General features: G+C 39.0%; 1 protein-coding gene and 1 long non-coding RNA gene across 3 annotated transcripts in view; one reads left to right on the top strand and one right to left on the bottom strand.

Annotated features, from left to right (window-relative positions):
• Nucleotides 1-691, bottom strand: part of LOC113535727 (ceramide transfer protein) — a 45,423-nt gene extending 44,732 nt beyond the window's left edge. Inside the window, exon 1 of one of the 2 annotated variants that reach the window (XM_034311411.2) lies at nt 335-691. In XM_034311411.2, coding sequence (XP_034167302.2) covers nt 335-475 — 141 coding nt within the window. In that variant the 5' untranslated portion in view covers nt 476-691. The remainder of the gene's footprint in view (nt 1-334) is intronic. The other variant, XM_034311412.2, reaches the window with a different exon arrangement.
• A 194-nt stretch (nt 692-885) lies between these two features.
• Nucleotides 886-2,671, top strand: LOC117599179 (uncharacterized). Its single transcript, XR_004579613.2, has 3 exons — nt 886-1,062; nt 1,154-1,379; nt 1,727-2,671. It is a non-coding gene; the product is annotated as an uncharacterized LOC117599179 (long non-coding RNA).
• Nucleotides 2,672-13,658: the final 10,987 nt, after the last annotated feature.

The raw sequence follows: 13,658 nt of genomic DNA, 5'->3' as shown, positions 1-13,658 counted from the left end.
CGAGTTCTCTTTAATGACAGCTAGTTAAACAGGCTGTAAACAATTCTAGATATACATATATCAGTTTATATATATATATATATATATATATACATATATCAGTTTATATATATATATATATATATATATATATATATATATATATATATATATCTCGTGTTAAAATTGTCACAGAGTAACAGTGAGAAGCAATAAATGGAGTATTGTCTGATATATTTTTAGTACACTAGTATGAGATTTGAGACGCAGCTCCAGTCTGGTTGTAAACACACGATTTTTTAATTTTTTTTTTCCAGATTTTTCCAACACCCGCCCCCCTCCGCTTTGAATGTACCTTGCTCAGCACGCCGCTGAATTCCGCCACGCCGCCGCCGTGAAGTCCGGGATCCGTCTCCAGGTCCTCCTCAGAGCCTGACGAGTTCCAGCTCTGGTTGTCCGACATCTGCTTGCCGTTGGAAAGCGGACTGGAGCTCATTCGGAGAGCAGCGGAGAGAGCAGCGGGGAAGAGCCCGACGGGGTTCGGTGGCGCGGGTGCGAGTGTGAGCCGTGTGTGCGCCGGTGCGCCGGTTTCGCATCTAAAATCCACCTGGAGCCCAAACGTGATGATTTCATCAGAGTGTAGCTAGCTACCTGTGCTGAAATAATCGACCTGGCGCTCTACTGCAGCTCATTTACCACCCAGCTAAAAGGAGGAAGCTTTAGAGGAGAGCCCGATAACAAGCCCCGCCCACTTTTCCTTTAGAAAAAAAACGTCAACACCTCTCTCTCTCTCTCTCTCTCTCTCTCTCTCTCGTTCGTATGAGAGGTTGTTATTGCTTTCTTCTATAAAACATTCCCCCAAAAAATGTCTGTTAACACTCACACACACTCGTCTACTACTGTTTATTTCTACGTTCACGAAAAACCCACCTAGAAAACTAGACTGTTTCCTGTCGGTTTGGAAAGAAGCGTCCACAGCTAAACAGACGCCGCCATCTTGGATGTGATGTAGACGAGAGATTGGAGGCGCGCGTGCCTCAGCAGCGTGTTAATGATTAATGACTGACAGACCATAAGAGCATGGTTATCCTTTAACTATACTCTGAACAAAAAACTTGCTAATCTGTTGTGTACAAATTGAATATCCATGCTTCCATTCTCTTATCCTACACAGGGTTGCAGGGAGCCTGGAGCCTATCCCAGGGGTCTCGGGGCACCTGGACCTGGGGTGCAAACCCATCACAGGGCACAATCACACACACTCAGACACTTTAGAGATGCCAGTCAGCCTACAACGCATGTCTTTGGACTGGGGAGGAAACCCCCGAAGCACAGGGAGAACATGCAAACTCCACACACACAGGGAGGACGAGGAGGGAATCGAACCCCCAACCGTGGAGGTGCGAGGCAACAGTCCTAACCACTAACCACATGAAGCTGTACTGATGGAAACATTTTATATTTTCTTTGTTTTTATGTTCCTTTCTAAATAGGCATTAGGTCGTTATATTTATGTGCTATTCTCCATATCACAGAAATAAGTATTCAGCAGTATTTAACATTCCTTTAGAATGTGTGTTTTGTTTTATTTTATTGTGATATTGCACACAACAGTATCAAAATCTTATTATTTTATGGAATTATTCATAATATAAAAAATCAAAACATCAGAGTCAATGCCTAGCTTTAAGACCTGTGAGGAAGAGCGTGAAATTAATATGGGTGTATCTTCTTTATTATCCTTTAGGCTGAGGAAACTTATTTGGAACATGAACCAGTTTTGAGGAACCAGACAATAAACATACACTATATGGCCAAAAGTTTGTGGACACCTGACCATCACACTCATATGTACTTCAAGGATTGACTTGGGACTGTCCGTGATTAAAGTTAAAATGTAAAAATCAGAGATGAATAAGAAATAATAAGAAATAAGATATGAAATATGAAATATATGTACAGGAATGTGCAAAAGGGATGTACAAAATATGCAGTATGTTAGGTGTAGTAACAATACAAAGTGCAGTGTGTGGAGTGTCAGTGGAGTGCAGAGTGACTGTAGAGTCCTTGTGGAGTCCTAAGGGGTCTGCATGGTGGACATGTCCGTGTTGAGGAGTCTGATGGCCTGAGGGAACTGAGAACATCTCAGTTTTAGCCAATGGACTACGGAAGCGCCTGCCTGATTGCAGCAGGCTAAACAGAGAGTTACCGGGGTGGGTGGAGTCTCTGAAGATTTTAGCAGCTCTGGTACTGCATCGTCTGGTGTAGATGTCATGCAGAGAGGGGAGAGCAGATCCGGAGATGCACTCCGCTAAGCGCACCACTCTCTTCAGGGCTTTGCGGTCCTGGGTTGAGCAGTTACCATACCTCGCTGAGATTTACTGAGTTAGTAAACTTTCTATGGCCCCAGTGTAGAAAGTTTTCAGGATCACTGGGGAGACCCTGAATTTCCTCAGCAGTCTCAGATGGTACAGCCGATGTCTGGCTTTGTTCTATCTGCTCTGAACAAGCGAATCTTTAGGCCACATTCAGACTGAAGGTAAACAAAGAAATATGATCTGCTGTAACTTCCTGGTGGTCTTGTGATTAAAGGTCTTGCTGCTCGCCACATGTCAAATATCATCTAAAAGTGAAATCAAATGCTCTGCTTTCGGAAATCCAGCTTCAAACTAATAAAAAATAAAATCGATTTTAAGTTGTCACTCTAATCTGCTGTGCCAGGTTGTGGTTACATACAGCTGGCATTAATGGAAACAGATTTTTGTCTCTTAACACCCAAAAAAAAAAAAACACTTCTGTTTTTTGTCATACTGTACATACTGTCGAACACAAAGAAAAATATGTGTGTTAGTGCAAAAAGTGGCCTGAAAACTCTTTCCGTTTTTGTGTCATCACTGTACACCAGAGACCAGTGGTGGAAAAAACCTGGATAACGGATGAATGATCAAACAATACAAGAGAAACAAGGGGCTGGTTGGTTGGTAGGATGGACAGTAAATAGATTAATAAATGAGTGCATGATCAGACAGAAGGATGATTATGAAGATGGATAGATGAGTGGACAGAAGGATAAATGAATAGATAGATGGATGGATGGATGAAAGATGGATAGATGAGTGGACAGAAGGATAAATGAATAGATAGATGGATGGATAAACATTGATCCTTGATAGGTGAATAGATGTATAAATGAGTCAATGGTTAGATGGACAGAGGATGGATGAACAAATGAATGGATGTTTTGACTTAAGGCTGGATGGATGGGTGAGTGGTTGAGTAAATGAGAGGATAATACAAAGAATGGCTGAAGGGATGGATAGACAGAAGGACAGATGGATAAATAAGGGGATGGTTGAATGCTGTATGTATGTATGTATAGATGGATGAATAAATGGATAATCATGTGAGTAGTTGAACAGATGGATAAATAAGGATGGTTGAATGCTGTATGTATGTATGTATGGATGGATGGATAAATGAGTGAGTAGTTGAACAGATAGATGGAAAGGTAATACGTGTATGGTTGGTTATATAAAAGAAGACATAAATAGGTGCTTGGATGGATGGGTGATGGATGAAAAAATGAATGGATGGCTAGGAAGAATTGGAGAATACATGGGTAAATGTATAAATGTATGGATGAATAGATGAATCAAAGAGTGGATGGATAGTTGGACAAATTGACCAATGGATGGATGGAAGGATGGGTCAGCAAATGATATAATACAGAAAGACTGAATTCTATAAACAAGGTTGCCAGATTGGAGTAAATGAAATATGGTTTAAAAAACACCCAGTTCACTAAATGAGCTCAAACCGCAACTAATGAACCAAATTACATCTACCATGCGAAGACCATGTCCATCCCAGTGTGGTTAAAATGGTAAATCTGTCAGTGCTGCACACAAAGCTATGTAGGACAGTGACAGAGTCAGTGATGACACAAATTATCCTCAAAACATTTAATAGAAGAGTAAAATTTACTCAGCTGAGGTGTTTCACCTCATAAGTTCAAATTTACACATGAAATAAAAAGGCTGTGTTTCCAAACACAGACACAACCTAATGCTCTGCTAATGCACTTTCCTAACGGAGCTAAGCTGTGTTTTGAAAACTAGTCTCTGTTGTCACACACACATGACCATAGTCAAGTTCAGACTCAGGAAGACCTAATTTGTGGCTAGCAGTTATGACATTTCATGTAGTGTGTCAGGCACTTGAATTAGTCAGGAGCATAGCAACCATCTTGACAACACACAGCAGGATTACACAAACACACGTGTGAGTCAACCTTTGAGCGTTACTCAAGAATTTGGGTCGACCGCATTTGTAGTTTCGTAGTTTGACAAACTACACAGGGTAAATCCTACACATGACGCTTGTTTTAGATCTGTCTCTATAACACCCAGAGAATCTCGTGTAGGTTCAGTTCATATCTCTGTGATTTGGTCCTCCCTTCACACACTCTCTCTCTCTCTCTCTCTCTCTCTCTCTCTCAAACACGTGTACATGTTTCCAGACTCAACTCACACTATCATGCAGCTAATTCTGACACACACGTAACCAGTGACAGGATGTAACCAAACATTTAGGACAAAGTTTGAACATTGCTACTGTAGCACATGACTCACAGCTATACAGTTTAAACCAGATGTGACAAATCATCTTAGGTAATGAACCATATTACACTTAGTCCAATATCAATTGTTTAGTGATCAACAACTCCTGGGTTGATTTATTGGCATTTATCTGAAATGTACATTGTTGCCGTAAAACTGTTGCCCAAACGAGGACTGTACATGGTTCCAGTGTCGAATGTTTAGATTGCTAATGAAGGATAATATATCATTAGCATATTTTGTTTGTAGCTGAATTTATTGCTCTATTTTGCCTCCCTATGTGGAAGAACAGCTCTAGGACCAGCTCTTTTTTCAGATCTTACAATTCAATTACGGTCCACAAGGCAATTTCTCTTTAAAACACAGACTCTAAATTTATTTGGTGGGCTGTACTAAAACCTTTATCTGGCCACATACTGAATGTCTGAGACCCCTGGTTAATACTTTTCTAATCATTTCTGGAGATTCTGTAGAAAAATCAGTGACTGTGCTAATATAGATTAAATAAAATAGACAGAAAATGAACATTGATTAAAGGTTGGCCAAAAATGAAACTTATACTGCTTTCCCATAATGCATTTGTTTATATTGCTTGCAAGGTTCTTTAGTTTTGCATTGGAGCCATGAGTCTCTTGTAGCCTAAAAAAAATAAATAAAAAAAAAATAAGCAAAGCCGATAGCTACCAGTTTAGCTCCATACAAGCTACCAGATCATATCACACAGGCTTGGAGTTGTTCAGTGTCTCAAACTGATTTATGGTTTATGCTTATATGGTTTCTGTTAGTGTATGGCACACTGTTATTTATAAAAATGCAAAAATAGTCCATAGTCATAGCTCCATTTTGAAGCCAAATCATGTAATTGTGGCATAACTGTAATTTAGAAGTGATTCTGATGATAATATTTTAATTTGACTTGTATAATTATTTAATTTATTCTAAATACAGACCTCTAGTTTTTTTTTTAATTATCAATTTACAAATGGTAGTACTGAGCCAAATTATGTCTCTTACATGAGTGTGTGATGTGTGAGACATGCATTTTCCACAATACTAAACAGAACAGGATTTGTATTGCTTTCATTTATAGAGAAATGAGAGCTTTTGCTTCCTCTTTCTCTCCTTCCACTACTCCTGGGCTGTGTCATCTCCTGCCTTGAAACCCTTATACGCCTTGCCTTGTGGCCGTGTCATGGGTCTGGCCCTCAAGACGTCCTCTGTGTCGTCATAAGATCCATGAAAGAGACCACAAGACCTCCATTAGCCCAGAGGTCTGACTCCTTTTCCACTAACGCTCCAGATTAGAGAAATCCTGGCTTTCAAAGCTAATGTGTTTGCATTAGAGTCAGAGTGTTTTTCTTCTCTGGTTAATACTGGAGATAACAGGGCAGAGGATGACAATAATAATCCAAGTAAAAAAAAAATTCACAATTTTAACCTAATTTAGTGGTTATTAATTCCCACCCTGTAGCTTAGTATTTCTTGATCATAAACCAAACCTTGCTAGCTAGCTTAGTTTTCATAACACAGATTAGCATAACAGAGTTAACCTAATGTTCACCTGCTTACTAGCATAGGTTGATCATTGTTTTTATTAACAACACTATGATAATTAGCCTAACGTTAGTTGGTTTGCTAGTGAGATTAGCTACTGTGTTCAAATACACAGTTTAATAGTGAGACAAACATTATCTACCTTGCTAGTTCTTGGGTTTTATTAAATACGTAGCCTAACATTAGCTACCCTGGTAGTGAATTTGGATAGCTACTAGTCAACTATGTTAGTTAAACTAACTATTTAGCTGTATTAGTTGCTAAATCTGGATCTAATTCTGTTTACTCGTGTGAGCTTCTCACCTTTTGGTGTTTAAGCGTGAAAAATAGCTATACTGTGTAACTATTTTTACTCAAGTGCAAATAGAAACTCTGTAATAATAATAATAATTATAATAATAATGTATTTATTATAGTTTCTATACGGTACATAGTTTGAATAGTGTAAAGAATCTTCCTGAATGTAAAGTAAACTTTCAATGGTAGCAGTTTTGGGGGTAGATACTTAAGAGATTGCGCTTGTATTATTTCTTGAAACTGGCTTACTAGCTGGGCTCTTTGTACGATCAAGTAGTTTGAGAGTTTGTTGTTAGCCTCCATGCTGAATAATCAATATATACATTTAGCAAACAGGCAGCCATTGTTCTGATCTCTGTGTGTGCAGTTTCTGAAGCTGAGAGGTGAGTGGAGCCATTGTGGTCACCAGTGCAACGAGTTCAACACTAACACCAAAGTGACAAAACGAGACCACAAAATTCAGGCTTCACATTAACGAGTTCATGAAGTCAGTTTTTGACACCCCAGACACCATTGCTTGCACATTGCTATCAGGGGACTCGTGGGCAAGTATGAAACTTCACCAGGCCAAAAGCTTTAAAAATCACAGGAAGTGATATAGTGTATTAAGGCTTGATAGAAAATCTGCTGCAACAGAGAAGAGCTCCGGCATAGGCATCCTTCCATGACGTTTCAGCAGTTATATCGCCGTTATACTGTAGCATTCCTGGTAAAAGAAGGTAATGATTCTGCTGTTGGTTTCCACAGAACAGATGATTCACTGATAGTTTAGTGTTTATTTGTGATAATAGGCTGACTGTACACTTTCTCAGGCGCTCAGTGATACTTCCAAGACATTTCGTAGATTAGTTTTCACTAGTTTATAAATGTCTAGGTTTTTTCCTGGATATTTCTAGGTTCTTCTGGAGGTCCTTTGAATTTTTCAGGGTTTTTTTTCAGGATATTTGGGAATTCTGGTTCTTCTAGAAGTCCGTTGTTTTTTTTTCTCCAGGATATGTGGGAATTCTGAATCTTCTAGAGGTTCTTTGAATTGTTAAAGTCTTTTTCCAGCATATTTGGGGATTGGTTCTTCTAGAAGTCCTTCAGATTTTTAGAGTTTTTTTTCTGAAATATTTGGGAATTCTGGTCCTTCTGGTGGGCATTTGAATTTTTAGGGTTTTTTACAGGATATGTGAGAGTTCTGGGTCTTCATGAAGTCCTTTGAGTGTTTCTAAGTCCTTATGTAAGCTGTTACTATTAAAACAATTTATTTAAACTTATTAGGATGAATGCATTAATATAAACCAAAATAATCAGGTTCAAGAATTGAGTACTGTGGTATAACATGTTATAGACAAAGACAACCAAAGAAAGTTCAAATATTAATTCTATTATTCCCCAGAATCCCAAATCTTGCATGGAAAGCTTGGCTGGAAGTGAGTGAGGTGAGTATTTCGAGTCACTCCTATCACATGAAGCATGAAGGATTAGCGGTTGTGAGCAACGCGTCACTAGCTCAGGTGGAGCAGATTAGCGCTGGGCTTAAATCTAATCTGTGGGATTGTGATAGTGAAACAGTTGAAGACTGGCTCGAGCTCTCATGTGTCTCCTCTGTGGTAATATACAGTATATCAGATAGCACGCTACACAATAACACACACCAGTGAACAATACAACCGGATAATGTTGCCACGGAGTCGGTGAAGGATAACAAACTTTTCTGAAACCCAGGGGCTTGATAAGACACACACTGAGGAAGTGCCCCATTTTTTCTTTTTATTTGCACATTTTTAGGATTATTAGCTAAAGTGCATAAAAGTAAAGTCAGCACTCATATTTGATTATTTTCTTTGCCCTCAAGCTGCAATATACACCGCACACAGAGGAATGTTTGCACTGAACAGAGGAGTCTATATGTGAAAACTTTATCTACTGAAACGTACATTAAGGAGGTTTCCCACCACGGGCCATGACTTCCACTAGTGTGTGTGTGTGTGTGTGTGTGTGTGTTTGTGCGGAGCTGGACAGCTGTACAGTGAGGATTTTTCGTTTCTGTGCATCGCCCCTGCTTTATGACATGCACACACAAAAATACACACACTATCCTTGCTAAGACTTTCCACCGACATCATTAACGCAGCTAATTAATGTTATCCCTACACCTAAATCTAACCCTAAGCTTAACCTCTGTACCTAAAAGGAAACCTTTTGGCTCTTTTAGTTTTTTTTTTTTTTTTTTTTTTTTTTTTTTTTTTAAAGCTTCCTAGTGGGGACCAGCCAAATGTTCCCACAAGATCAAAACCTATCCTTGTAGGGACATTTCATCCACACCAAGATATTAAAACATGCTCACCCCCACCATACACACACACACACACACACATACTTTTATAAAAATACTGTTTTAATAATATTACATAATGACTTTCATTGACTATGTGTACAGACGCAAATGACTGATCACAGTATATGAAATCCACATGATATGTATGTGTGATATCTGTGCATGCATTTGTGTGTGTGTGTGTGTGTGTGTGTGGGCAGGAGTAATGGGATTCAGAACAATACTTTTATGTATGATTACACGGCTCTGTGTTCCTGTATGCATGCGGGTGTATTCCCACACTGCTTTCCGAGTTCAGTGAATCATCCGTCCAAGTAAGTCACAAGGAATTCCTACCCCACCCTAAACATTCCCTCATGCGGGAATACACCATCTAGTGTGTGTGTGTGTGTGTGTGTGTGTGTGTGTGTGTGTGTGTGTGTGTGTGTGTGTGTCTGCCCCCTACTGGAGAACTGAGGTAGCCCCCACCCACCCACCATCACCCCAGACCTCGCCTTAAATTCCAGGAGACACAACCACCTACATGGAGTGAAATTAGAGTCAGCACAATCTGAATTTGTAATGCTTAAAAATGTGTAAATATGAAACAATTCAGTATAAGTCTTTGAATATTTGAATATGTTGGTTCTCAATTCAACTTGAAAATTTAGGCAAAAAAATTTCAGGTAATAAAAATTCATGTTAAGCAATTCAAACAGTAAAAATTCCAGTTTTTAAAATTAAGGTAGTAAAAAAATGAATTCAGGTTTTAAAAAAATTATGGCGATGCATGGTGCAATGGAGGAACAACCCAAGGGCTTTTCCCAATTTTAAGTTGCTTGTGCAACTTTTTCTTGATATGTAATAACTTAAATATGTGTTACTTGTGTAATTAGATGACATTATAAGATATAAGCCAGTCAGTTGAAGCCAGTTGTGCCCAGACCAGCTCTTTCCCTCCCGCCGAACATTTAGTTTTAGATACAGTCCAAAAGATGATGTTGATTTAGAGCACTGATTTAAATTCATTTGGTGGACTAGACTGGGACATTTATCAGGCCGGTCCCAGTCCTCAGGCCGTATGTCTGTCCCCACTGCTCTAGCTTTTAGGTGAAACAGACAAACAGCAGGCACGATCTGGTGGATAAAACCTCGTCTATATGCGATGGAGGAATACTCCGACCAAAATCCCTTGTAATGATGGCTAAAAAAAAAGAGATGAGTGAGCAACCTGAGAGTATTTGGTTATAATCTGACTGAAGAATTTAATTTATGAATCGGATTGACGTTAACTAAAATGTTATCCACTTATTATGGATTGGCACTGAAGACAGGATATGCTACTCAGCTAAACTAATACGTTCAAATGGTGTAACTCTAGAAGATAATTATGGCTTGGCGTCCTTTCAGCGGCTAAATGACTAAATGACATGTCTAACCTGCAATGACCCGATATATAATCACATATCTCATAGAAACTCAGAGCGTTTATACTAGAGAACTAGAAAATTGAAGGCATACAAATCTCTTCATGCTTGCAACTTTGTTGTTTGTGGGAACATATTGTTTTATGATCACAACATCCAGGATGTTGTCGTGCACTCAAAGCCGAGTTGCTGCCCACCCAGATGCCACAAACTCATTTGTAAGATGAACAAAGTTAGCTAGCTAAATGTGTCCATTATAGGCAACTCCTCAGTAAGCGCGTGACCTAGCTTTCTAACGTTAGATAGCTAGTTAATGATTTAGCTGTGTTAGCTAGCTAGTTTCTTGATGTAGATTTTAGGTGAGCTACATAGGTTTTTTAAAAGCAATATAAATGAAGCATGTTCACTAACTAGCAAGTTAAGCCGGTTAAATTCTTAGTTAGCCTGCCAATTTCACTGTTATGATAGTTAACTGCTTAGCTGAGATGAAACGCGCGCTGCAGACAGAAGTAACCTGCGACACAAACGTCTTCTCTTGGCTTGGAAATGTGTCCAATATGATGTTTGATAGCATGCGTTAAAAATGAATGTGTGGAGTATTAATGAATACTTTTCTGAATCTGACACCCAACAGCCCAACGGGAAATTTTAGAAAACTCACTCTGATTTGCTCTTAAAAATCACTATAGACTCCTGCAGTGTTTCTGCAACAAGGAGGCATGTTTCACTCAGGGGTCTCTTAAGGAGAATATTTAATTCGATTTACTGGAAAAGAGACTACAAGAGCTTATAAGCTGCTTGATTTCTAGCGGAATTTTTATTTTTATATATTGTCAGCAAAATTGTCCGTGGTTGAAACTTGACAACCCCAAGAATCAAGTAAACTGTGCAACTCTGAAACTGTGATCTTTGGTGTTTTCCTGTTTAATCCTCTTTAATGTGTCCAAAATAAAACATTTCACTGGGTCCATTTGGCTTTTCAGTGTGTTTCTGACGTGCACATTATGACAGCTTGAAAGATATGTGTGTGTGTGTGTGTGTGTGTGTGTTTGGCACAGCTAGGTGTAACAGATGTTGATCTAATCCAGAACACCGACATCATTAATGTCAATACGAGTTGGCAGGACCAACATGGAAGCTTTAAAATCTATGCATGAATTCGAAACGAAGGCTGTTGCATAAATCAAAGAACCTTAAATGCCCAAAGAATACAAATTTCTAAAATTTAACCAGCTCTAGGATAACAAAAAATCAGTATCAGTGTTAAGTCTGAGACAGGTTTTAGAAGGTCTAAGTGGATTTAATGTTATTTTGGCTTGTGTGTATGCATGTTTTGATTTCTCTTCTCTTCGCCTTTGCTCTAGCGACTTTTGCTCTTACACAACCTCCTACCCCAGGTACTGGCACGCTGCGATGGGAACATTTACTAAAATCAAAACTCAGACTGACCCCCACCTCGGGCTGTGTAAAAGTTTACTCACTGAGTTTCATGTGTGTGTGTGTGTGTGTGTGTGTGTGTGTGTGTGTAAATCAGTGACAAATCATGACCTTTATTTCTGATTTTTTTAAAGTGTGTGGTTCGTTTACAGTCTACATCACTACTAATGTGACACTCGTGCTAAATACTGCCATTGCAGAAAAGTTACATGAAGAATAATCACAAGAGTTACACGTCAAATGTTCACACGTGGTTTTTTGACACTTCACATTTTATACACAGTGCATGCGTAGTGTGTTTTTATTTTTCCACCTGCGATTTTTTATACAATTCATTTCATATTAATCAGTTTCCTCGCACTTCCCACAACAACATTATGGTAGATGGATTGACTACTCTATGCCTGTATATGTAAATAAGTGTGTGAATGTGTGTGTACATGGTGCCCTATGATGTACTAGCATCTCATCCATGGGATAGACTGGGACCCTGACCAGGATAAAGCACTTACTGAAGATTGAATGAATATTCCTTTAACATTTTTCTTTGCAGAATAATGACCATAAGACTCAATCTGAAACGAAACCCAATGCCCAATGTCCTTCTGACAAGATCTTCGCCTTTCAGCTTTGACATTAGGGTTGGAAAGTGAAAGGATGTGGTCATTTCTCAGCTGCTGTTCCTCTCATAGCTCATATCCACTCAGCCTCGAGCTCAGCATTTCCCCTTTTCCTGTTAGATAACAGTCAGCAATACAGAGAGAAAAGAAGTGAGAGGAGGCTTCATATCCTTTCTGGGGGCTGTAATCAGTAACACTGACACACACACACACTCATTTTCAGTGTGTGTTTTATTAGCAACCTTCCGGAGTTTGGCAGCCTGCTGTAGAAGGCCAGAGCAGCAGGAATGTAATGAGAGCCAAGGTTCTGCTGAGCTGGGAACCGTGACTCGGCTGAAACAAACCTGAGCACAATACTGATGTAAACACACCTTCCATACACACAGAAACTAAACAGTAAACGTACAATAATTAGAAACTGAAACAAAATTGAAATCAAAGATTCTAAAACCTAAAAATATTTGCTGTAAAGAAAAAAAACCCCACAGGATTATGAAACCTGATTCTATCCTTTTTGAATTTATTCTTTTCACCCTTTGACCTGAACTGAACTGATTGTCTTCGATCTTCCATATTTGGTCCTGTTCTGATGATCATACTCTGATTGGTTATTATTCTCTCATGCTCATTTTAAATCCAAAGATTGGCTTGCTGATTACGATTCCGTTCCTGCTGACTCTTATATTCTGCATGTTAACTGACCCTTTTTGCTTTCCACTTTCCATATTTGGTCCTGTACTTATTAACTCACTCTCAGATGATTAGTTCTTATTCACTTGTGTTCATATTAAACTATAGAGATCGGCCTGCTGATTCTGATTCTGTCCGCGTTCACCTCCATATTCTGTATGCTGATTAACTCTTTTCGTCTTCCACTTTCCATACTTGCTCTCATTAACTCACTCTTTGCTGAGTGTTTATTTATTTCTGTATTTATTTTATTAAATCATGTTCATATTAAATCTGGTGAATGTCGTGCTGATTCTGTCCATTCTGACCCTTCTGTCCTTCATGACCCTCTGTATGCTGATTGAACCTTTTTGTGTTCCACTTTCTATATTTGGTCACTCTCACTCTCTACTGAGTTTTTTTTTTTTATTATTATTAAATCATATTCATATGAAATCTGGTGAAGGGCTTGCCAGGAAGTGTGAGATTCTAATGTTTAACTTACAGTAATTCTGTCCCTGCTGACTCTTCTGTATGCCAAATGACTCTTTTTGTGTTCCACCTCCCATGTTTGGTCACAACTTCCTGTTCTCGTTAGCAGAAGATGAGTAGAAGGTAGGTTACACCAAACATAAAATCTGCAGCACCAAATGGAAAAAAAAGCATTATAGAAAGGATTAGGACGTCTGGCCGGTCGTCCTCTGCAAAGTGTCCTCAATTGAGCTTTACCATAAAGCCGGATGAGATTATGCCT

This window comes from Pangasianodon hypophthalmus, chromosome 15 (genome assembly GCF_027358585.1).
Source record: "Pangasianodon hypophthalmus isolate fPanHyp1 chromosome 15, fPanHyp1.pri, whole genome shotgun sequence".
Classification (NCBI taxonomy): Eukaryota; Metazoa; Chordata; class Actinopteri; order Siluriformes; family Pangasiidae; genus Pangasianodon; species Pangasianodon hypophthalmus.
This window is presented reverse-complemented; position numbering and strand designations above follow the sequence as displayed.